We start from the raw sequence: 26,053 nt of genomic DNA, 5'->3' as shown, positions 1-26,053 counted from the left end.
AAGACAAATACCGTATGAGCCAACTTATATGCAGAATCTAAAAAACAAAAACAAGAAAACTGAGCTCATGAATTAGAGAACAGATTGGTGGCTGCTAGAGGTGGGGGCTTAGGGTTGGGTGAAATGGGTGAAGGGGGTCAAAGGTACAAACTTCCAGTTACAGAATAAGTAAGTCATGAGGATGTAATGTACAGTATGGTGACTACAGTTAATACTGTACTGCAAATTTGAAAGTGCTGAGAGATCTTAAAAGTTCTCATCACAAGAAAAAATTTTGTAACTACGGTGAGGGATGTTAACTAGGCCTATTAACCATTTCACAGTATATACAAATATCATTATGTTGTATACCTGAAAGTAACGTTATCTGTCAATTATACCTCCATTAAAAAAAAAAAGTGTGGAAAGAGAGGAGAAATTATTTCAGACATATGGAGATAAAAGTCTTATGAACTAAATTTAAATATTTAAATAAAATGGATAAACTCCTAGAAACATATAAAATATATAGGAATAACTTGAATAGATTCATAACTGTAAAAAGTATATTAGAGATAGTAGTCAAGGACCTGTCCTCTGAAAAAACCTCACTTCCAAATGTTTTTATTCTATGAAACTCTACCAAACTTTCAAAATAGCTAATTCTATTTTATGCAAGTTGTTCCAGAAACCAGAAAACGGGGAAGTGGGAGGTCTTCCCAGCTCATTCCTTGAGATTAGTGTAATACTGACTCAAAAACCAGAAACAAAAAACCCAAACCAAGAGAATAAAAAGGAAAATTATAGGCCCATTTTGTTTATGTATGCTGATTCAAAATCCTACATAAAGCAATAGTTAAATGAATCCAACAGAGCACTAAAAATAACATATCATGAACAAGCAGGATTTCTGCCAGTAATGCAAGGATTGTTCAGTATCAGAAAAATCCATCAATATACTTCTCTATATTAATAAAATAATGGAGTAAAACATTTCATGATAACTTTAGTTGAACCAGAACAATCATTTTGCAAAGTTCAACACCTATCTATAATTGTTAGTAAACTAGGAATAGAAGGAAATATTCTTAATGAGGGAAAAGCTATGTATACTCAAACCCTACAATATATATCACACTAAATGGGTAAACCTTAGATGCATTCCCTTTAAGATAAGAAACAAGATTAGGATATCCTTATCACCACAAATGTTTAACACAGTATTGGAAATCCTGACTAACACTATTAAGAAAAAAGTGAAGGGACTGGAAGGGAAAAAAAGTATATATCCCCCAAATATTTAGAAGTCAAAAAACCTCTAAATAATCCAGGGATCAAAAAAGAAATCATAAAGGAAATAAAATATTCTGATTTGAATAACAATGAAAAAATAAAATCTGTGGGAATCACCTAAAGCAGTACATGGAGGGAAATGTGTAGTTTTAATGTCTTTATTAAAAAGGGTTAAAAATCAATTTATCTAAGCTTCAGAAAAGCCATAAAAGAAGAGCAAATTAAAACCAAAATAGAGGGACTTCCCTGGTGGTCCAGCAGTTAAGAATCCTTGCTCCCAATACAGGGAGCATGGGTTCGATCCCTGGTTAGATCCCGCATGCTGCAACTAAAGATCCCACACGCTGCAAAAAGCCTGTGTGCTGCAACTAAGGCCCAGTGCAGCCAAATAAATAAATGAATAAATGTTAGAAAACAAAATCAAAATAGAAAGGAATAATACAGATGAGAGCATAGGGCAATAAAAATAAATGGGTAAAATTAACAAAGCCGAAAGTTGATTCTTTGAAAAAATTAATAGACTTGATTAAACCCCTAGCAAGATTGGTCAGGTAAAAAGTCTAGAAAAAAAGCTACAAATAAGCAAAAACAACACATATCCTATAGTCACTATAAGGATAATCAAAGAATATTCTGGACTTTATGTCAAAAATATTGGAAATTACATGAAACGGACAAATTCCTTAAAAGATACAACTTACCAAATTTCATAAAAGAAACAGAAAATGTGAATAATCCTGTCTGTTTCAGAAGTTGAATTTGTGATCCACAATATTCCCCCCCCTGCAAAAAAAAACACCCCCCAAACCCCTCTAAGTAGGTCCAGATGACATGAATTCTTCAAAACATTAAAACAAAAAATAATAACCTCATAAACTCTTCCAAAAAAGGGGAGGAGGGAACACTTCCCAAATTGTTTTGTGAGGCCAGCATAACCCTAATACCAAAACCTGACAGAGATGGTATAAGAAAATGAAATCACAGATCTATATCCTTCATAAGCATGGATACAAAAGCCTCTAACACAATATTAGCATATCAAACAACAATATATAAATGGATAACACATCATACCCCAGTGAAATTTATTTCAGGGATATAAAGTTGGTTTAACATTTGAAAATCAACCAAAATAGTTCACCATAGTACCAAGCTAAAACATACAAAACCATATGCTCATCTTGAAAAATGGAGGAAAAACATTTTCAAAACTCAACACCTCATGGTTCTCACCATGTCTATTTAACATTGTACAGGAAGCTCTAGCCAGTACAATAATGCAATAACAAGAGACAAAAGGCATGAAAATGGAAAAAACTGAATTCTCAGATGACAACTGTTTACATCAAAATCAAAAGCATTCTACACAAAAGTTAAAAAAAAAAGAAAAATTGAATTTAGCAAGGTTGTTAAGTTACAAAGTAAAAAGCACAAAAATTAATTGCATTTATGTATAACAGTAATGAGTAACTGGAAGATAAATTAAGAAACAATTCTATTTACCACAGCACCATAAACCTTAAAAATTTTAAGAGTTTAACAAAGATTTGCCAGATGTCTATACTGAAGACTACAAAACCTTCTTGAGAAAAGACCTAAGATAAATGGAGAGATATATCATGTTCATGGATTAGAAGAGTCAATATTAAGATGTCAGTGCTTTTAAAATTGATATATAAATTCAGAGCAATCCAAATCAAAATCATATCAGGATTTTTTTTTAAATAAATTGATCAGCTGATTCCAAAATTTATATGGAAATGCAAAGAACCTAGGATAGACAAAACAATCTTGACAACAGAGTTGAAGGGCTTAAACTACCTTATCTCAAAGCTAGGCATAAAGCTATAGTAATTAAGACAGTGTGCTACCGGTGTAAGGATAAATGAACAGAATTGGAGAGTCCAGAAATAGACCCACATTTATACATTTAACTTTATTTTATAAATTTTTTGGCCGCACTGCGTGGCTTGTGGGATCTTAGTTCCCCAGCCAGGGATCAAACCCATGCTCCCTGCAGTGGGAGCACGGAGCCCTGATCACTGGACTGCCAGGGAATTCCCCAGTCAGCTAATTTTATGAATTAATGAATTCACCAAATGAATTCAATGGAGATAGAGAACATTTTCAACAAGTGGAGCTAAACCAAATAGATACTCTTATGGGGGTTGGGAGGAAGGAAGATCCTCAATCCTTGCCTCACATCTTACACATAAATGAATTTGAGATGGATCATGGACTTAAATGTAAGAGGCTGCTTTCAGAAGAAAACATAGGAAATTATCTTCATTAACTTGGGGTTGACAAGAATATTTTAGATAAGACACAAAAAAACACATAACCATAAAGGAAAAAAAATGGACTTCATCAAAATAAAACACTCCTGCTCCCCAAAGTCACCAGTAAGAAAATATACAGGCAGAGCACAGGCTGGGGGAAAATGCTAGTAATACATACATCTGACAAAGAACTTACTAACATCCTCATGAAAAGGATTCCAACCATTCTGTAATGAGACAAGCAACCTAATGGAAAATAAAATGGCCAGAGCCTTCAATACACATTTCAGAAAAAAAAGATAAATTGTCAGTAAGCATATAAAAAGGAGTTAAACATCATTTGTTATGCAAATTAAAATCATGAGATATAATAAAACTGGAACTCTCATTATTGTACACAAATGCACATAAAATGGCACCTACAGTCACTTGGGAAAACTTTTGGCAGTTTCTCATAAAATTAAACATAAACTTATGACCCAGAAATTCTACTCATTATTTAATAAGAGAAATGAAAACACGTCCACGAAGAATGTTCATAATAACTTTATTTGTAATCACCCCAAACTGTAAATAACTCAAATGTCCATAAACCAGAGAAAGGATAAATTGTGGGATGTTCATGAAAAGGAACACTACAGAGTAGGAAAAAACCCTCCAAACTATGGATATATGCAACAACATGTATGAACCTCACAGACATTGTAAACAAAGTCAGATGCAAAAGTGAACATGTATAATTCCATTTATATGAAATTCAAGAACAGGTGAAACTGATCTATGACAATAGATAACAGAAAAAAATGGTTGCCAAGGGCAGAAAGGGAGAGAAATACATTTCCTGGACACCTTCTGAGATGATAGAAAAGTTCTCTATCTGGACTTGGATTAGGATCACACAGATGTATACAATGTCAAAAGAAATAGAACGTAATCCTAAAATCTATGCACTTCACTGTCTACAGATTTTACTTGAATACAGACCGTTTTACCTTAAAAATTAGTATTAAAAATATGACATCAGGGCTTCTCTCGTGGTGCAGTGATTAAGAATCCGCCTGCCAGGGCTGGGGACACGGGTTCAATCCCTGGTCCAGGAAGATCCCACATGCCGCAGAGCAACTAAGCCCATGCGCCACAACTACTGAGCCCGTGCTCTAGAGCCCGCGAGCCACAACTACTGAGTCTGCATGCCACAACTACTGAACCCGCATGCCTCGAGCCCGTGCTCCGCAATGAGAAGCCACTGCAATGAAAAGCCTGTGTACCGCAACGAAGAGTAGCCCCTGCTCGCTGCAACTGGAGAAAGCCTGCATGCAGCAATGAAGACCTAACACAGCCACACACACACAAAACAATCTGACATCAGATTTTTATCAGATCTGCCACTTCCAGAAACAGCTGTTCACAGAGACACGTGAACTCACCTCAATTTACAACAGCTTTGTTCTTTGAGTCAAGTTACTCTTCAAAATAAAACTTGAATTGCTTTCGAATTCACTAAATTTTCTAGTGAAATGCTGCTCATAAAATTTTACTTTCTTGCCCTAAATTTCCTATTCATTAAGAACATGATCCAGGGACTTCCCTGGTGGCGCAGTGGTTAAGAATCTGCCTGCCAACGCAGGGACACGGGTTTCAGCCCTGGTCCGGGAAGATCCCACATGCTGCAGAGCAACTAAGCCCATGAGCCACAACTACTGAGCCTGCACTCTAGAGCCTGCGAGCCACAACTCTGAGCCCGCGTGCCACAACTACTGAAGCCTGTGTGCCTAGAGCCTGTGCTCCACAACAAAGAGAAGCCACCGCAATTAGAAGCCCGAGCACCGCAACGAAGAGTAGTCCCTGCTCGCCACAACTAGAGAAAGCCTGTGTGCAGCAACGAAGACCCAACACAGCCAAAGATAAATTTATGTATAAAAAAGGAACATGATTCATTATGTTGTACAATAAAAGTTAAAGACCGAAGTACCCTAAAGATAGTCCAAACCCTCAACTCCTTTTATAATAAAAACAGATGCCGAGATAAACTGACTTGTCCAGGATCATGTTCTTGTTTCATTTCAGAAATAAAAATACATATATTATATACATTGTCACCCTTTGCAAATACTAACACGCAAAAACAACAGCTTACCTTTTTAATAAACGTAGATGAAATAATTACGTGGCAACTGAAGAAGCATTAGAAACAATGACTGATCATTAGGAGGTTAGAATATTTTAGAAATAAATGTTATATATATTTTTTAAATGTTATATTTTAAAGCACATTTTTATTTTTAAAAACTTTAATTTTTTTGGCCGTGCCATGCAACATGTGGGATCTTAGTTCCCCGATCAGGGATTGAACCCTGAATTGGAAGCATGGAGTCTTAACCACTGGACCACCAAGGAAGTCCCAGAAAGCACATATTTTCTATTAAACTAAGGCATTTCCAAATTTACACTGGCTGGTTTTTCATGAATGATACATTTTCTAGTTGAAGTGTGTTGGCCTTTACAGTTGGTGCATTTGAATCAGACAGCTTTTCAGGAACTGTACCGATAAGCTATAAAACTTGGGTAACAAAAGAACTTCTGGATTTTTGAAAATTGCAGTTAGTGAAAGGCATAATGGAATTTCTGTACTCTAGTGGAGGGAAAATGTAGTAAAAATTTAGCTAAAAAAACCCCAAAAAACTTGGCAGTGCTGGTTGTGATGAGCAGAGAGAGGCTTAAAATGCATTCAAATAATGGAAAAAGACTTTTACTTACATAGGAAATTTTTTATTTGATAAATATAATTTCATAAACTTTAAAAAATTACTGAGAGCTGTACAATAGGTATACTACATTTACTGACAATGCAGATAATTTAGATATTAGACAGCCACAGTGTCTGAGGTCCAAAATTTTAAACTGAGTGTTGTGACAGTATTTCCAACCACTAATTATTCATAAAAATCTAAGTCACCATTGTTACAAACATATCATTAGTTATGATCTATTTTTTTGCAGGAATATCATTCAGGTTATCTCACATAAACAGCACTTTAATAATGTTCTATTTTTATGAAAATAGATGACTCATCAGGATAGAAATAAAAATGTCTCTAAAGGGGGACCAAAATTAATAAAACACGTTTTACATAACTCTTTGGTGTGTTAGTCTTATTAATGCCTGCTTGTATCATACTCCAAGTTGATATTTACAGGAAAAACACAAACATGGATGATTTTCCCTTTCTCCCCAGTCCCCAATAACTTTTCAGAGCAGCATATGTTAAAAAGTTTTGGTATTAATTGTAAATTTTTTAGTGGCCGTGACTCCTGCCTATCAGATAGGAGTCTGAAGCTTACCACAGGAGCCCAATTTCACAATCTTAACGCAGTAGAAACGACCCTGGTCTGAGCAAGGTATTCCCTAACTGGATGATTTGCCTCTGTTTAACCTCCTACTCAGGACAGTGCCAGAGTCTGGATCAGGTCTGGGAAGCCTTTGGACCTCAGAGAGATTAAGACCCAAGGAGGAGGCTAGTTAAGAGAAATTCAAACTAAATTCTCACCTTTTTTTCTTCTCCACCCCACAGAAAGGCTGGGTATAGTTCTCCTGGCCCACATTCTACTCCTTCTGGGGTGAGCCTAATGCTTGCTAAAGCTAAGGCAGGGTGTTGAGTCACATAAAGCAGCTGATAGGCAATTCTGGAAACTGACTTGGTACTTGCTGCTATCTTCAGGGCTACACAGGCTTCAGGCTAGGCAAAAGCAAACAAGTGAGGCAAATAGATTTGAGACCACTAACTAGCAGTAACACATGTAGCACCGTACCCCGGTTTTGGCAGATAAAAAAGTTAATTATCAACATCATACTTTCCAAAGAATTTTAAAGAAATATGCAAGGGAGAAAATTTCTGATTACTCATTATGCAGTAATAGTTTTACAATATGAATATTTAGCACTAGAAAACTACTGCAAGTTTGTAGACAAGAGTTACTTTCTTAAATAACCAGAAGAAAACCCCTTTCTTACAAGATAATCTTCCTTTAAATGGAGCAGGTTTTTAACAACAGACTAGGAGAAGCGTGTCAGCGGATGCTATTAACTTTTTTCAGATATAAAATTCCTACATAACTTCAAATACTGAACGCAGAAAATTGCATCAATCACACCTTGAGCACCATATAGGCTAGCTGACCTCATGCCTTGCTGTAGTTGGTCAGAGACTGCTTGATAGCTTTGCAGTCCTTCCCTAGTGTTAGTAGTCAGTTAAACTGATGGCAAATAAACACTGTAAGGTAGATGTAATGCAGGGCTACTGAACGTCATTTTGTTATATGAACATTTTATAAGACATTCTAAGAAAAAGCAAATTCTGTATTATTCTCCACTAATACTCTACTGAATATTTTCTGCAATATTTCCTCTTCTGGAACACGAGCTGGTAAGGGTACACACCGTACATTTTATTATCCCTTTACTGTATTTGCAGGATAACAGTATCTTCCTAAACTCAATCTAAGTTAAAGAAGGGCTATTTATGAAAATTAATATTTAGGCTGAAATTCATAACCTAATATCCTTGCATTATTGAAAGAGACAAATGTTATATTAGCAAGAAAACAGTTTACCAGTGAACAAAGGTAAAGTCTTAATTCTACCATTCTTCCCCTACCAGCCCAATTCCAGAAGTCTTATATTCATGAAATGGGAAAGGGGTGGAGGTTGTGCAATAAACCTACAGGAAGGAATTATCATATTCTCCAGGGAAAATTTTGGCAACACCTTACTTAACCATTTCCATACAATTTTGAATGTATATGTACACAATAATATGCTTAGAGATGAGTAACAGTTCTTTAATAATCATTTCCAAGTTTTAAAACATTACTTTTTATCAAAACAAATGACAACACTGGATCTACATGATAAACTCAGGATGAAAATCAAGTACTGAACTGCAGTGAGTTAACAGCAGTAATACATACCTGATTAATTATTTTTAGCATTTAAATTTACTGCAGCCATTACCCCATATAATTTAGCATTTTAGACTTTGCTTCATTTACATTCTATAGCCACACCTTATAATGGGACACTGGGCAGATTTCACTTCACTGTAGTAGTCTGCTGTTAGATAACGTATACTAACCTAAAAATAACAGGATTCTCATCTGAAATTCTTTATTCTAAAAGCTAGCTTACTGAAAAGCAAGAGCAATTCTGAGCTAGTTACAGACAGAGGCTCTTCTCATTTTATTGATTTAATTATCCTAATATTTTGATTTGTATAATTAAAAGTATTTGCAATATTTAAATAGTTTTCAAACTGGTTTTTTATTGATTATAGTTGAATTTACAACAGTGTCGTAAAATACTATACACAGAGCCTTCAGATAGACAAAAAAAGCGAATTTAAATATATTAACCAGATTAAAGCATGCGAAAGATCCAATGATAAACACATTAAATAATAATATGCTAATGGTGTCTAATTTACCCACTATAGGTTCTTTACATTGTCACAAAAATAGTAAACATCAATTTGAAATTTGGTGAATGGACTTGATTCCTGATTTATAGGTAAGATATACCCTTTGCATGTATATGGTTAACTTAACTGGTTGTGTTACAGTACATTTAGAGAAGTTTTGGTACTGGTATATATTTACTACCCATACTGCAGTAAATAATGGTTGGAAATGCATTCTCCTAATTTGCTCTGTGAACTTAGAAAGCACTAATGAATGAACAAACATGGGTCACTGAGGGACCAAATTCCTTACTATTCACATTAACTTTTCCCATGAAAAGTTTCAAATATAACTCTAATAAAAAAATAGAGTTTTCAAGGCAAACTTTTCAGCATAATTTATAGAGGCAGATTTAAACAGAAGACTCAATAACCAAGCCATACTAAAAAATACAATTAACTAGGAATTAGCTCCCTTTTCTACCTTGATGTTAAAATATTTAGTGGCCTTAGCAAAAGGCTGAAATGCCACTGGGAGTCCCGTAAGCACACGGGGACAACCCAGATAAAGAGATGAAAATGTCTCTTTATTCATAAATTTTAACATGTTCAGATTTAAATTAAGAGGGCGGCTGACAGGGGTGCATGGTAATGCTTTTTGTTTGTTTGCCATTATAACTCTGAGTGGGCATGAACTACTCCAGAGATTTCAGAAAGTAATTCCGCAGAGGTAGTGTGGCCATTACCAGGATGATCACACTGAATTTTAGGAAAGGAGTTGAAATGGCTCCCACAAAGTACTACTGCCCCTTTAACAAGTAGACGAGTCCATTGTGGAGAGAGTCAAGATGCTCCTGTCGTTGGTATAGAAAGGATCCGATGCACTCCATGATCTAAAGTAACAATAAGAGAAAAGTTTGGCTCACCAGGACCTATGTTTCAATTGAGAAAAAATTTTACTCTAAAACTTAGGACCAAAATGCGATTTGAGTATTAAAATAAGCACTGATTGATGCATTTTTAAATGCTAAAGATAAGTTCTTCTTACTAGCACTGAAGGACCAAACATTATACAAAAACTTGGGAAAAATAATGCTCTAGTCATCATATAAAAATATTAGCCAAAATTCATTAGCATTAAAACAATTTCTACAGGTAGCAAAGCATGAGACACTCTTAAAATCTTAATTCAATAAGAAACAAGTTTGTTATTAAGAGGTATGCACATTTGGTTTTACTGAAAAGCAACTAGGCTGTATTTTGACATCACGAAAGCAAACAAACAAAAATCCCACTTACCAAAAGCTTTGGAATGAAACAGTAGTATGTTCATATTATATTATTATTTCTTTTCAGGTATAAATTCTATTCTAAAGGTTTTAGCATTAATTAGCTTGAACAAAGTAAATGTTTTAATTCAATAGGTATCAAAGACACCTTGAACGAAGTAAATGTTTTGACTCAATAGGTATCAAAGACAGCTAGAAGTCACTAGGGTTTTCACTTAACTAAGAACAAATGATCCTCTACTGGTCTGGAAAAAGTTAACTACTGTCTGTCTGAATGATAAGGCCATAAGCAATTCATTATGTAATACTTTATTTGCAGCTGTACCAATTTCAGCTAAAATAACTTAAGACTAAAAATAGCCTGCCATGCTTAAAATGGCCTAACCTATTTCAAGGACAGTATTAGGATTACCAAGTTAAAGGTGGCCTTTCTTAGAAGACTAAAAGCACTTAATAAATACGTTTTATGTAACTTTTTCCAGGGTTCCCACTTTCCTTAAATAGAGAAGTTAGAGAAAGAGATTAGCACTTAAAATGGCCCAAATTCACTTTTATAAAAAATCTGCTGTTTCCTAGAGACTAAAGTTTGTATGTAGTTCAATTATAAACCGATTAAGTGAGCACAGTCACAATGAAGATTGGAACCTAGAAACTTTACAAAGTTGGCAAAGAGGAAGACAAAACAAGCAACAACAATACCAGTGGTTTACAGGTTCTCTAATTTTACTAGTTTCCAGAAAACTTAAACAGTATCTACCTTCGTTTAAGAAGGGCTTGCTCACTACGGTCTCTAGCACCTAGAACTGTGCTATAGTAGGTACTCAGTATTTGTAAAATAAATGAATGGAGTAAGACTATGAACATTTCTTAGAGTAAGTATTTATGCAAGAAAAAGTATGCTCAGACACACATGACAAAACATAACTATAAACAATACTCCCAAACTGCCAATATTTTAGTTTTTCCTCTTTTCCAACCATTGCTTACATAGAAGAATCTTATTAGGTAAGGTTTCCTTCATTTTTGATCTTTTCAAAGCACACATGTGCATTCATATTGTTAAATATCATATTTGACAGACCATTAAACACCTGAACTACATATTAACTATTAATTCCTTTCTACTTAAAAGACAGTTTTGATTAGGATAAAGTAACTGTTGGTAAATTACATACAGAAAAGCATTTATTGCTGAAGTACAGCCCTTTAGAGTACAACATGGCATATCCTTTATATAGCACCATGATGCTATCTTTGAAACAGAGCTTGCAATATGGCATATTCCTTTGACAACATCAATTAGTAAAATATAAATAGAATTTTTGTGCCTGGATGGTAAAACTTTATTAGTAAAGAACTCTGTCATATGAAAGCACTAATTGTATTTCTCAGGAGATGACCATTACCTCTTATGTTTAATTAATGTTAATGGAACAAATATCCAAAGGATTCTACATCTTGTAAATAGAGGTATCAGTCTTGCCCTACCTTTTAAAAATTAGACATGAGAGAAATGTAGAATAGACGCTATTCCAAAAGCAAAACAGAATGCCAAATATATTTCACTAAAACAATTACAAGTAAAAAACGAATGACTTTTCAAAGTTTAAATATAATGTTAATGGACCCATGGCAATATTCATATAGCCCTTAGAAAAGCACCAAGTGGTTCTGAATATTGTATAGTTTTATCCACTAAAAAAAAAAAAAATAGAACAAATCTCAAAAGACTTTTTAGATTATTCATTTGAAGAAAACAGGGAGATAATGACAGTAGGAACCGACAGCATAACCTGAGATGCTGGACAAAATTGGAAAGGTATTTATAGTCTGTCAAATAAGATATTCATTACTGTTAAACATTTTATTAGAAAAAAAAACTCTTAAAAGAAAAAAGTGAGATACAATTTTAAGGGGAAAGAAGTACAGATGAGAAGAGACACCTTCAACAGAACATGCAGAAATAAATCCCATAATTCCTTGGGCAGGTTCAAAAGGGATAATGCAGCATAAAAATGGTTATGTGAAGAATAATGGGGTGCATCACCTAAATAGTTGATATCCAGAAAATGGGAATATATATAAAGCAGAAAAATATTCTGGGATCATTTAAAATTAATTCTAGTCTTTTTTTAGTAGTTAGTGAAGATGTATATTGTCATTAAAGAGAATTTCGTGTTGAAAAAGTTCTAAAAATTCTATACAAGTTCTACAGTAGTCTCTTAGTCTAATTCCCACCTTAGTTCTGTGCAGTAAAGCTGTCTTATATTATACATTAGCTCTTTCTGGAACTTCCTTTGGGACACTTGTTGGCCTGGGTACATGACAGAACTACTTTCTTATAATGCATTTCATAATACAGTTGTGTAAGTCATAACATACAAGTCCCAATAAATTTAGGTGCTCATAGTAATTCTTACATGTGGAATAAAATGCCTACAAAATAGTATCACAGCATTATGGAAATATTTTTGATCACATTATAATCAACAAATGGGGTCTGAAACCACAGACATTATGTTATTAACATAAGAATGCTCTTTATAAATGCAACTGTACCATAAAGAAATGGCCACAACTAAAGGCAAAGTGGGAACTAACAAGTTCACCAGTAAAAGTTACCTGAATTCTATGATACAAGAATGATGTCATACTCATTATTTTTAAAACATAAAGTCAACCAAATATTAAAAATTCTTATCAACAGATAAGAGTAGTGCCTCCTCTGCCCTTTATTCCCTGCTCCTGGGGTCTTTCCAACCTTTTCCCAGGCGTGGCACATGTAGAAAGTGATACTATTCATGTGGCACGCTGTGGACAATGGAAATGACCATCCATTCTTGCCCATCCGTAACCCTTCATGAACACAAGTGCACTGCTGCTCTGACTTTGAGACTTCGATATCATTCACCTAAAGAATACCAAAGTGTGAAAAAAATTATTTCTATTCCTTAATATTCCCTAAATAATAACATGTCTCTTGGGGAAATGTATAAAGAATTGAATCAATTTCACTTTTAAATAATTTAAGTGGTATATACCAAAAAATGGTATTTTTGCTATGATCCAAAAGAGCAAATCTAATTCAAGGAACACATTTGGGAGGAGACAAAAACACTAAAATTCTTCTAAACCATAATTTAAAGAGCCTGTTCTAACCTATAGACTTTTAATTAGACCATAAATACCGAGTAAAAACTTAAAAATCATAACTTATTTTAAAACCTCATTATACACATAAAAAGGTGTAGGAGAGCAGAATTTCAGCCTTTTATGTTTATAAATACCTCAAAGTCTCAAATGAGTGACTAGACAATATCCATGAAGAATAAGAAAGGCAAAATCTTTTGACTTTACTATTATGTGTAGATTATTTTGTAAATACAAAAAGCAAACATACAAGCAAAATACAGGAAATAAAACAATTTAGGTATAATCAAAAAAAGAAAGTTATAAAAATAAAACGAGTACCAGATACACACTCCTATTCACCACATTTGAGAAAGACTGTAAAGCAAGATTTTTTGTTCATTAGATGAAAAGTCTCTTCAAAGGTGCTTTCCGTTCCTTTGTTAGTGAAAGAACCCTCTACACCCTAAAGCCACAAAGTGAAATACCATCAAAGAGTGCTAATAAAGAGCACACTTCCTGCTTCAGTTGGTAAAACCAGGGGCTGACTTATTAGGTATCTAGAGATGCAGGTTCATCCTGTTCCAGTTTATAGGATACTCATCTGCAGCAAAGGCTACTTAGAGAAATTTCACACCTGCTGACATGGGACGGACTACATCTTCCTATTACTCGTTCCAGCATTCTTCCAACAGATGCGCACGCTGTTTCTCCTTCTGAGAAACAGCACATGGAGTCCAAGCACTTGATACTTGAATTTGTTTCAGTAAGCTGAAGGAGTTGAAGGAGAAAAATATTAGTTATTTATAGATTTGAAATTCCAAAAAGCATTAAAAAAACTGCAACAAGCACTTTAAAACCAAAAGTAATATATACATGTTTTCTATAATATGGAAATGTATAGAAGGCTTTAATTAAGAGTAATCATACAAAAATATTTAAAAGGCACTGTGTCCTAAATTAGAGGCTGAGTAAAATCATTATATAAAACAAGTACCTGGATACTATATAAATCTGCAAAGATTTTGCATTTTAATATCTTAATATATTATGATTAAAATGATTTATTTACATCAACCACTCAGAGACTTAATGAATTCTCATTCTTCTTTGAGCTTTTGTTTAGGTGAAATGCTCCTGCAACTTCAATTAAAAATATCTAGTAACTGAGAAAAGTAGAGTTTAAATTATTTTGAAGACTGGGAAATAACCAGGCGGGACCAAATCCCAATCTTCAACAATAACAACAACAATAGTAGCAAACACCTTATGTAGTGCCAGGTTCTAAACACCATATAGATATATATATACACATCATAAATAATTCTTGAAAAAAGCATCATCTGCCTTAAATTGCTAAGCAACTATTAAGTGCTAACCATGCCCATAATAAGTTCATCTTGCTTTTTAAAAATTAACTGATGATACATTATTAAAATAAAGAAGTAACTAAGTAGTACTATTTAGATTTAAAACTGAATTAATTTCTGTAAGCTTGCAAGGTTTATATTGATTGAGGGATAAAAAAACCTGGCAAGAAAAACTTAAAGCCACAGTACTAATAATTTCAATCCTGTTAAAATAAGGGGTAAAAAATGGTATGACCACATAGCCCAATGACTCCCAACCCTGGTTTTGACACAGTCAAGGGTACACCTAAATTTCTCAAGGGTTATCATTTTGAACTTATTTTTCACTCATTTTCCTTTACATATATAACATATTGCATAACAAATCTTTCAAAAGCGTAGAGGAAGGAAAACAACAAAAATAGATTCATTAGAGTGCTGCAATTCACAAAGGCTGGGAATCACCAAGTGTCGAGTGTAGGCATGGCAACAGGGGACACTTGTGGAGACACTCACAATGGACAGAGGACACAAACATGATGAAACGTAAATAACCTGGCATTCCGAACCTAAGCAACTGGTGAGGTCCTGCAAAATCCCTGCTCAGAATAATGCTGCCAAATACCAAGCAGTGCGAGACAACTTGGTTCCTGTTAGGCAATGAACTGATTGCATCAATGTCCTAGGATCTGCTAAGCACTGAGAAATAGCCAAATTTTACTTATTCCTTTATTATAATACCCTTGGGTTTAGGACTGTTTACGATACTATTTCTTAAACTGTGTATTATGAGATATTTACAGACATTGCACACAAAAAAGTTCTGTGGCCAATTAAGTTTGAGAAACACTAGTTCAAGGAATGTCTAAACAGACTTTGTGAGTAAAGGACTGTCAGTAAGTCAGGTTGTACGGTCAGTCTCCAGGGAGAGAGCTAGACATGGTGCAATTCTCAAATTTGTTTTTTTCAGTAAACTCCCCTTCCTCCCCTCCCCAAATGGAACATTAATCAACACCAGGAGGAACATTAATATTCAGTGGAAGATTTTAGGAAATGCTGGTTTAGGTAACAGGATTTCACCAGTTTCCCAGTTTCCTCCTTGGGTCACTGGGCTCCAGCTTCCTCCACCCCAAAGCCAACCTCTGTAGGAAGCAGGACTTTAGAGCTCCCACATGCTCAAGGATAAAGTACTACACCTCAAAGAGGCCTGTAGGGCCCTTTATAACCTGATATCAGGCTGCCTTTGCTGCTCTACTTCTAAATGCTCCTGTTCAGTCTCTACACAGCCAACCAGGCACTGCTCCCTGCCTGTGGGTATGTGTCAGGGCCTGTCACCAACTGGGGGGCAGACTGCTGACCCCTAACACCAAGTTCAGTTTAAATACCATCATCTCTATGAAACCTCCTCCACCTCTCCAACTATCAGTACTACCTCTTTCTCTCTAGATTCTATTCCAATTCTTGTTTGAATCATTTAAACGACAGAAGCACTGAACTTCAACTTATACTTCACTGAGCAAGGCACTGTGCTGGTTCCTAAAGGGGACAGCAACCCTGCCTTCAATCTGTTGAGTAAAGGATAAAGAAAAGGGTGAGAGATAAGCCAGGAACAAGTAATAATGGCAGTTATATTAATGGAATGCTTACTATGTATGTGCCAGTTAGTATGTAAGATGCTTCTCATGGATTACCTCATTTATAACCACCTTTTTGGACAGGCACCAGACTCATACACATTTTACAGATGAGGAAACAGAGAAGTTAAAAATATGTTCATGCTCACCCAGCTGGGGCTTGAGTCTTGGTTTGATTCCAGGGCCTAAACCTCTTTACCATGCTGTTATACTGCCTTCTTATAATTATGGTATGAAGCAGAGTACAATATTGAAAAAGAGGAAGGAAAGCTCAAACCCAGCTGTTGTTGTTGGTATTACTGGGAGAGCATGAGAGATTTGATGAAAAAGATGGCATATGAAGACTGGATGGGATTTCAATAGCTGGAGATGGGAGAGTAACAGCATTCCAGGCTATAAGCAGAGAGAATGAGTAACTGCGTGGGCAGAAAAGTATGATGTGCATTTAGTGCATGTTTAGCCTAAGTGTAGAGAGAGTAGTTGTTACTCCTACCCCCTTGCAAAAAGACCAGTGTGACTCAAAGTGTGATCTATGGATCACTGTTGGTCTGAGAACACTGTTACTAGCTCATGAGAGACAAGTGCGTCTGGCCCATGAGAGTAAGAGATTAGACAATTTTATGGCAATTTGACAGAATACTTTTGTAACTGTTGAATCTAATTTAAAAAATGGGGCTTATTTTATATATCTTTCAAATTTCATTTCCTAGTAATTCATTTTTATTGATGAACTGGAAATGAACAACAACAAAACAAACAAGAAAACAAACTGGTCATTCACAACATTTATCTGGGGAGCACTGAACTAGACCAGAAACTTGAAAGAGCAAGGGGTTTGGTTCTTCTTAGCTTAACAACATGTGCTTTACTACTGCTGGTGCTCAACCAACTGACAGGGATTCACTAAAGATAACATCCATAAGGTCAGCAGCATTTGAGTGTCCACATACATGCAGAACACTGCTTAGGTTTGGATCTGCTTTGCATTCATCACCTTTTACTTTAAAACCTAAGGACAAGTATTAAACTAAGGGCAACTCAACACAGAGAGTAAACATCTTAATATGTCAAAAATATATGGGCTTCCCTTGTGGCGTAGTGGTTGGGAGTCCGCCTGCCGATGCAGGGGACACGGGTTTGTGCCCCGGTCCGGGAGGATCCCACATGCTGCGGAGCGGCTAGGCCCGTGAGCCATGGCCGCTGAGCCTGCGCTCCGCAGCGGGAGAGGCTGCGGTGCTGAGAGGCCCGCGTACCGCAAAAAAAAAAAAAAAAAAAAAAAAAAAAAAAAAAAAGAAATGACTTTTTCAGATCACCTTCTGAACTAAGCAAAATATATTTCCTTTTTATTCCCTAAGGAGAAAGAAAAAACCCAACTGTTTTGAAAATGCTGGTTAACTGTGTTACTGTAAAGCTATCTATAGAAAACACTATAGTGTTCTCTAGCAAACCTCCAAGCTCCATCACTTTTCCATATATACATATTTGATCTCATATCATAGCTTCCAGTATAAGCGGGGGTGGAGCATTTAGACCTCATTTCATTCAAAGTAAGGAGAGGGAGTCATTACCTTTTTAAAAAAGAGACTATTAATAAATACTAGAAAAGAAAACAAGTAACAGGAGTGAGACCCTACCTGGTGGCACTAAACAGTAACTTTTAACTTAACAGAAATTTTGATTTATTGGTAAGACTCACTCTCCACCACATTTACTTCCCAGAAACAACCACGTAACTTAGAGCTAAAAGGGCTGCCAAGCAAAACAACTATGGAGATCCAACATGGGTATGTATGGCTAATAAAAATTTTCATCTTTATAGAACTTCCCTTTTGAAATAAATTCTGGCTCACTGCTCTTATTTCCATTATTTTCACATCAATGATGGTAAACATTTAGAAGTTTCTCCTGTTACTTCTACAAAAATCTTCCTTAAATTTTCTAAGTGTTGGAAAACTGTCATACGTTTCTAAGTTTTTTAGTCACGCCTATGACATTTTAACCCTATCAAATCAAATAAAGTTCTTTAACTTTAGATAAAAATTATTTAACTATTGACCATATTTGTTCTTTTGCCTGTAAAATTGTTTTATATACTTCATAATCAAAGAACACTTTGCTTAGCCTTAAAGGAGATATTTGGAAAGAAGCCTTAAACTATAATTATGGAGGGAAGAAAAGGCATTTAAGGAAATGATTTTCTTTTAAATGTGAGATCAAAAGTCATCAAATATTACCAATTTCCATATTTGGCTAAGAATAATAAAACCCCTACAACAAGTTAATAGCTTCAAGTTCTTATTCAGAATTGGAAGAGGTACCTGTTTAATGATGGTATTTAAATAACTGCTTCGCTTACTCAAGGCCTCTTTCTCCAAAACATGCTGTAAGCTCACATTTACTTCTCTGGACTCCCTTCCCTTTCTTTCTCACCAAGTAAAATAAACAATTTTGAAAGCCAATTTTAAGTATAAATAAAATACCTCTATACTGACTTTTAGGGATCTCCAGAATGAAGGAGATTTCCACATGTGTTGCCTTAATTTAAGTGTGAAAATAAGCATACAATATGAATTCTATTTATTAGGTAAGCTTTTTTTTTTTTTTTGCGGTACGCGGGCCTCTCACTGTTGTGGCCTCTCCCGTCGTGGAGCACAGGCTCCGGACGCGCTGGCTCAGCGGCCATGGCTCACGAGCCCAGCCGCTCCACAGCATGTGGGATCTTCCCGGACCGGGGCATGAACCCGTGTCCCCTGCATCGGCAGGCGGACTCTCAACCACTGCGCCACCAGGGAAGCCCAGGGAAGCTTATTTTAATAAACTTGGCTTATTCCTTGTTTCAAAAAGACTGAGGCCCCTTTATTTTAATGATGTGATTGCCAAATAACAGTATCTGACTAGGAATTTGTAGTTTAGGTGAACAAGAGTATGAATTATCTGTGAAAAATGATAAAATCTCCAATTTTAATTTAATGGAGAGGGTAAATCAGAATAGCAACAATTAACTAATCAGCACAGCTGATGTTAAGAAATCAGTTTTCTAACTATTAATCATTCACAGCATATCTCATTACCATTTGGTAGAAATAATATCAATACTAATATTTTTCTTCATTTTGACCTCCAAATGAATAAGCTATTCAATAAGTCAGAACAGATTTGAAAATAACATTAGTTTTGTAAACTGTCACACTTATCAGATATGCATCTAGGTCCTGCCTTATTATTATTAGTCTTTTAAATGTTCGATTGTATTTGTTTACAAAATTTTACTCATTCAGAAAAGTGTAGCTTTTAGTGGCCAATAACTAAATACAGGCCATTAAGGTTTTCTGTTCCTTTTGTAGTTCACTGCTTTGTTAAGTGAAGCAATAGCTGTATGTATCTTTGTCACACAAGAAGAGGAAGGTGACTTGTAGTTGGTTGATACTGCTTAAAATGTTTTTTGTTGTTGGTGGTGGCATGTTTCAGGTCTGGGGCTTAAGCGTCCTGGTTCACAATGAGAAAGGTCAGTAGCCGTAGCATCCTGCTGATATCTCTATGGTAGCTAGGTGCAAGCTGGAAAGAGGGCATCCAGAGTAGGGCCAGGAATCCAGAGACAAAAATGTGACAGAACAATGAAGGCCTAAGAGGCAGGGTGACACAGAGGGAGATGACTAGGAGAGTCTAGCGCATGGCAACATTTAGGGCTCAGCATAGTTCTGCCAGATTTGGCAAGGCTGACCAAATTTTGATTAGAGAAACAACTGCCATTTCAAGGCAGAAAATATAGGAGAGAGATATTATTTAATACTTACTTTTTAAAAAGTGATTTTTATCTCAAAATATATGCCCAAGACAGAAATATATGAGATGAGAAATACTCAAGATATATTTCATTCAACTAATTAAACTTCAGTGATAAGCAGAAAAAAACTGCAGATCAGGGTAAGCACCTCCAGCAATTTTACTAAAATCATATCCATGGTTTGAGGGCTTTTCTACTTTCTTGTTTATAGGAAGAGAGACCATACATCACAGGATGATAAAAGAATTCACTTATCATTCCTTTGTAAAAGTAACCATAACAAGGCCCCTATTATTTAATAGGGGTATTCTAAGAACCCAATTCTCAACTGTTCTATACATTTTAATAGACATATTAAAGTAAAGCAGCATCATATCCATGTCTTTTGAAATATCCACTTGAGCTTGAATCTTTGGGGAACTTTTATCGCAGAGGACATAATTTCACAGTATTAGCACAGTCAGTTCCCAAATGGATTATGTGCTCTGGGAATTAACCAGGACATCTTATAAATCCCAGCTAGCTTCCCCTCTTTAATCAATGAGTTATTCAGCTGAGTTTTCCTTGTAGCCAATGAGGGCATGTTCTAAAAACTAAAAATCTTTCTATATTTATCAAAGCAAAATACAAGATAAATATATTATGAAGGTAATCATATGGAATATCCCAAAACAAAATAAAAATTCAGAATTGTTTTGAATTTCTTTTCAACTAATAATAATAATGACTGGGAGTTGATTAATCTTCAACATTTTCCATTTTCGGCAATTCACTAAAGGAATCTAATTTTAAAAATATGTCTTCCAGAATAATTCACATTTTTTCAAATTATTGTACCTGTTCCACTGTCTGATTTATAATCTTCAAGTAGCTTTGTTTTAAAGTTTCACCATTGATGAGGGTTATCTCAGATGAGACAACAGCACCTTCTTGACCAGTAATTAGAATGTACAAAGTGGCAAACAGCCCAAGTAAAAATATAATTACTAGTGGTAAGAATTTTTATCTTCCATGGTTACTACCAATTAAAATATTTTGCATATCCCAATTAGGTCTAGAAGTGGTTGTTAGGGTTTAATTCTCAAGAGGGAGTGAATCAAGTCCTCAATTAATTCATACTTTTTTATTACAAAAATGTAATTATGAAAGTTTATGAAAAGTAAGAACTGAGTGTTTGGTGAATACCAGTCAACAGAAAATTATTCAGTACCAAGTCTAAGCACTCACTCATTTGACCATTCAACCCAAGAGGCAGACTTAGGTAAGTAATTCAGTGTCTAACTATGTTAACATGTATAAAATGACACATAACTACAAGTGGGAAAAGTGATTTGGGAAATAACAGGAATAGCATGACATATTTTCAAAAGAAGTGAAAAGGAATAAATTCTTGAGTATAAGACAATAGGTTAGAATTTGAAGTAAAGTAAGATTTAACACTATAAATCCAAAGGAAGATTAATGAAATACTCAGATACGGACATATAAAAAATGTAAAGATCAAAAAAAAAAAAAGGTAAACAAAAACAATATATGAGAAACGGTGAAGGAATTAGTAAAGTAAAAACTGAAATGTCAGGCCAGTTCTCCCATAGCATGCCCCAAGCTTGAGAACTTAGCGGATATGTCCCCAGGAAGGTCCAGCGCAGTACTACCTAGTGCACGTAAGAACTGTCCTGCTGGCTGCAAGCCTCAGCTAGCAGGTGCCTACTGTCCTCCCCTCTGTGCTTGCTTTCAGCAAATTCATATGCTGAGCTGACTGAACCCTTATCTTCTTCCATCTGGAAGGACAGAAAAGCAACAAGTCTCATATTACAGAACAATACTCTCACTGTATATTAAGTTTAGTATCAAAATAGCAAGTTGGGGTCCACAATCTGTGAGGCACAAATGAAAGTTCACACAACACCACATTCATTTACTGTCACAAAAGAGAGCAAATAGTAGCTTCTTAAGGAGCATACAACAGAGCATACAAAAAAAAGCCATGATTTTCTGGTGCACAAAGTTAAATTAAAACCAGGTTTCCATCAATAAAATTAAATTTCTTCTATTAAACTAATTCCTTGCCACCAAGAGTTAGGGTTCTTATTGCAAAGGTATGTCCCATTTCGCATCTCTGATGCTCCCTCTCAGACTTCTCTACTTTAACTGGACTTCAGCAGAGTGGAAGGGTCAATCATATGGCCTTTCAAATGTTAGACATATGAGTAAGGGGGAGCTTGACTTGATGTAGTAAACAAAATTAATTTAATCCTTAATTTGAAATATATTTTTAAAGTGAGTGTTAACTTATATAAATTTCTACTCTTTTGCTTTTCCTATTTATTTATTTATTTTTTGGCTGTGTCTTGTGGGATCTTAGTTCCCCAACCAGGGATTGAACCCAGGCCCTCGGCAGTGAAAGCGCAAAGTCCTAACCACTGGCCCACCAGGGAATTCCCTCTATATTTTAAGTATTAGAAACCTTCTAAGGAGTATGTGCCCAGAGCCAAGCTAATTTTAACCTTTCTTAAATTATAAAAAAATGTCCTCAATAAATAAAAAACAATTTTTCCCCTCATTCCTATGTGTTTTCTCAGTCTTAGGACTAATCAATAATTATTTCTATAAAAAAATGCTATAGTAAATTTCTTACATACATAAAAAATAAAGTAGTAGAATTCCTTGGTTTCAAGAGTATAGTAAGTTTATGTAAAGGTAGATTATTATTATAGTTTTGCCTATAACATAAAGGAGTGTAAAATACTCAAAATGAGTTTTCTTTTATTCAAAAGAAAATTATTAATAGTTTGTGTTAATGGTCCTTAAGAAGTACTAACCTGATTAAAGATTTGAAAGCTCTTAAAGATATTCGATATATGCACAATCTTCCTCTCTGTCACAACAGTAAACAATTAAGCTACCATGGATCACACCCAGGACTATCGTTCAACATAGTTCAAAAACAAGATGTATTCAAAATCCACAGCATGCATCAACAGACAGATGTTTGTGGACACTTGTTCTTCATGAAGCTATGAGCAAATGCCCATCCAGTGATCATTCACCACTCATGTAAGCAATTGTTATTTCTGCCTGGCCTTTGGTTGAGCACAGTATTTCTTTTTGTTTTTCTCTGATGCTGATAATAAGCATATAGACCACAGTAGGTAAAATAGTCATTCGATAGGTGAAGAACCTAGAGGCTCAGAAAGGTGAACTAATTTCACTAGGATGTACAGGGTGCAGGGCCAAGGGCATGCTGTGCTAGCATTCAGGCCCACCATCTCCCCAACAGGGCTCTTCTCCCTTTGTTACACCACCTGATTGGACAGTGCTTACAGGAAACACTACCTGACTCATGTACCCTGCTCTCATTGTGTTCCTTCATAGATGAATGTTAAGCTTACTACTTTATTACACTATTAAGGAGAGTGGGATCTCTTTAATTTATGATCTCCGTGTATCATTCTTTTTTAGTCTATCATTGCTCAAAAAATGTTGCTTGATTTGAGCCACCATGATATGAGAAAATATGATTTAATAAAAACATTAAGATTATTCACAATGTAAAATTTAATCCTCACAGAAGTGCTTGCTGGAGTGTTCTTTTTTTTTTTTTTAAACATCTTTATTGGGGTATAATTGCTTTACAATGGTGTGTTAGTTTCTGCTTTATAACAAAGTGAATCAGCTATACATATACATATGTTCCCATATGTCTTCCCTCTTGCGTCTCCCTCCCTCCCACTCTCCCCATCCCACCCCTAATGAGCTCTCCTATTGCCTTGGAGCTAAATAATTAGATGTTTGAAAATGTGATAAATACACACTGTTTTCGGAAGGCACATATAGATAAAATGTGATGCACATATTTGGCTCAACCAAAGGTGAAGGCAAATCTTCCAAGTTTGTTTTGATTTTAGTTCTTGTTTTATACATGAAATTTAGTTGACTACCACTTAACCACCCATTTGTATACTCATTTACAATTATTATACCTTTGTAATTCAAAGTAGAATATTTCAAAAATCCTGATGCTAATAGGAATAATAAAATCGAAAGGTTTGGTAAAATTTTCAAACAGCTCAAAATTATGAACTCATAGGATTACATAAGAAGTTATTTAAGCAGTGCTCTGTCAAAGTCATTTGTTTGATCAAGTGAACATAGATGGATTAGAAACCTTGAGAATAAAAAAGAATTAAAAAAAAAGTATGACTAAAAATCCAGGGTGAGAAGTTGAAGGGTGCCAAAACAAAACAATCAGTTATACTACTTTTCCTTTTCAAACCAGACTGGAGTTAAAATTAATATATAGCTTTGGCATCTTAATATGAAAAGTTCTAGGATTTAAACTTTCATTCTCTTCCATCAGGACATCTTCGGATTACTGATTATTTTTTGTGGAAACTGACAGAATGGATCTGTCTGTGGAGATAAAGGTGTACATATGAGATACAAAATGTATTGTTAAAATCTTACCTATTGTTTAAGCAAAAAAAAAAGGAAAAAAAATTAGGACACACTTTTGCATTATTTTAAAATAATTTGTAGTCAATAAACCTGCTTGAAATCTAGAGTGATTTTTTTTCAGGGCTGAATTATTTATACCAATAAAATAATTAAAAAGTAAAAGAAAAAAGTATTTGTTCAATTTATAGATGCACTAAACAGCAGCAAGGATATGAAATGTTTCAGCAGCCATTACAGTGTACAAAGACAAATATACACAAGTATTTGCAACACAGATTAAGGCAAGATAAAAAAATGGGCAGTTCTCACTTCTAAGTAACTGAAACTTAAAACCTTCAATTTCTGTAGCTTAAATTACTCAACATGCAGGAGCATTCTTACATACCAGTACGACAAGCAGAAGCATTAGAATTGTGCTAGAAAAGGTAGTTAAGGTATAAAATATATAATAAGGTACAGATCTCTGTCCTGTTATACTGAATTTTTGTCTCAAAGAAATGGATATATTTTTTAGGTTTTAACATGCATATTGATAAAGGTCAAATTAGAGACAGAGCTGTGCTAACAAAAATGCCCCACTCTTAATTCATGCCTCTGCCCATCTTTTGAATATTTTTAAATTGACCTTTAGCATGCAGAAGAGTTAATGAGGCTCTACTCCTCCTACTCTACCTAAGTTTGCTCAGCTGATTCCTTGCCCTCGACAATGGCTGCAGTGCGATGAACTCGTCACTGAAAGCGACTGTGTTGGAGTACATCTATAAGTGGACAGAAAAGGGATGGGACATACAACAAGTCAGTGAGCTGTATTTATCACCTAAGAGACAGACACAGGACAAGCTTTGTAAAGACATTTGTCCCTACAAGAGTAGGATATATCATACATGGTACACATACATAACTGACATTTGTAGGGCCATTGGCTTTGCTATCAAAAGAATTTATTCTTAATACCACATTGTTATTCTGCAGAAAAAGCTCAAAATAAATGCTGACAACTCTTCTTTTTTTTTTTTTTTTTTTGCGGTACGTGGGCCTCTCACTGCTGTGGCCTCTCCCGTTGCAGAGCACAGGCTCCGGACGCGCAGGCTCAGTGGCCATGGCTCACGGGCCTAGCCGCTCCGCGGCATGTGGGATCTTCCCAGACCGGGGCACGAACCCGTGTCCCCTGCATTGGCAGGCGGACTCTCAACCACTGTGCCACCAGGGAAGCCCCAACTCTTCTTTTGATATGATTTTTCTTGCTACTTTTGGTAAGCAATGAAGTAAGTAGTTGACAACTTTCTAACAACTTTCTTAACATTTGAAATCAGAGGTGAAAGTACAAGGCTGAAATAATAAAGATTACTGACTATAGCGAAAGAATAATGTCACACACGGGATATGAATGACCATATACTGTCTCG

At 35.3% G+C, this 26,053-nt stretch overlaps 1 protein-coding gene across 3 annotated transcripts in view; it reads right to left on the bottom strand.

Moving 5' to 3' along the window:
- Positions 1-6,304: 6,304 nt before the first annotated feature.
- Positions 6,305-26,053, bottom strand: part of ATP11B (ATPase phospholipid transporting 11B (putative)) — a 119,891-nt gene continuing 100,142 nt past the window's right edge. For all 3 annotated transcript variants that reach the window (XM_024768807.1, XM_024768817.1, XM_024768825.1), the window contains 2 exons: positions 14,060-14,193; positions 6,305-9,897 (listed from right to left, as the gene is read on the bottom strand). In XM_024768807.1, coding sequence (XP_024624575.1) covers positions 9,816-9,897; positions 14,060-14,193 — 216 coding nt within the window. In that variant the 3' untranslated portion in view covers positions 6,305-9,815. The remainder of the gene's footprint in view (positions 9,898-14,059; positions 14,194-26,053) is intronic.

This window comes from Neophocaena asiaeorientalis, unplaced genomic scaffold (genome assembly GCF_003031525.2).
Source record: "Neophocaena asiaeorientalis asiaeorientalis breed wild unplaced genomic scaffold, Neophocaena_asiaeorientalis_V1.1 scaffold225, whole genome shotgun sequence".
NCBI classification, from domain to species: Eukaryota; Metazoa; Chordata; class Mammalia; order Artiodactyla; family Phocoenidae; genus Neophocaena; species Neophocaena asiaeorientalis.
This window is presented reverse-complemented; position numbering and strand designations above follow the sequence as displayed.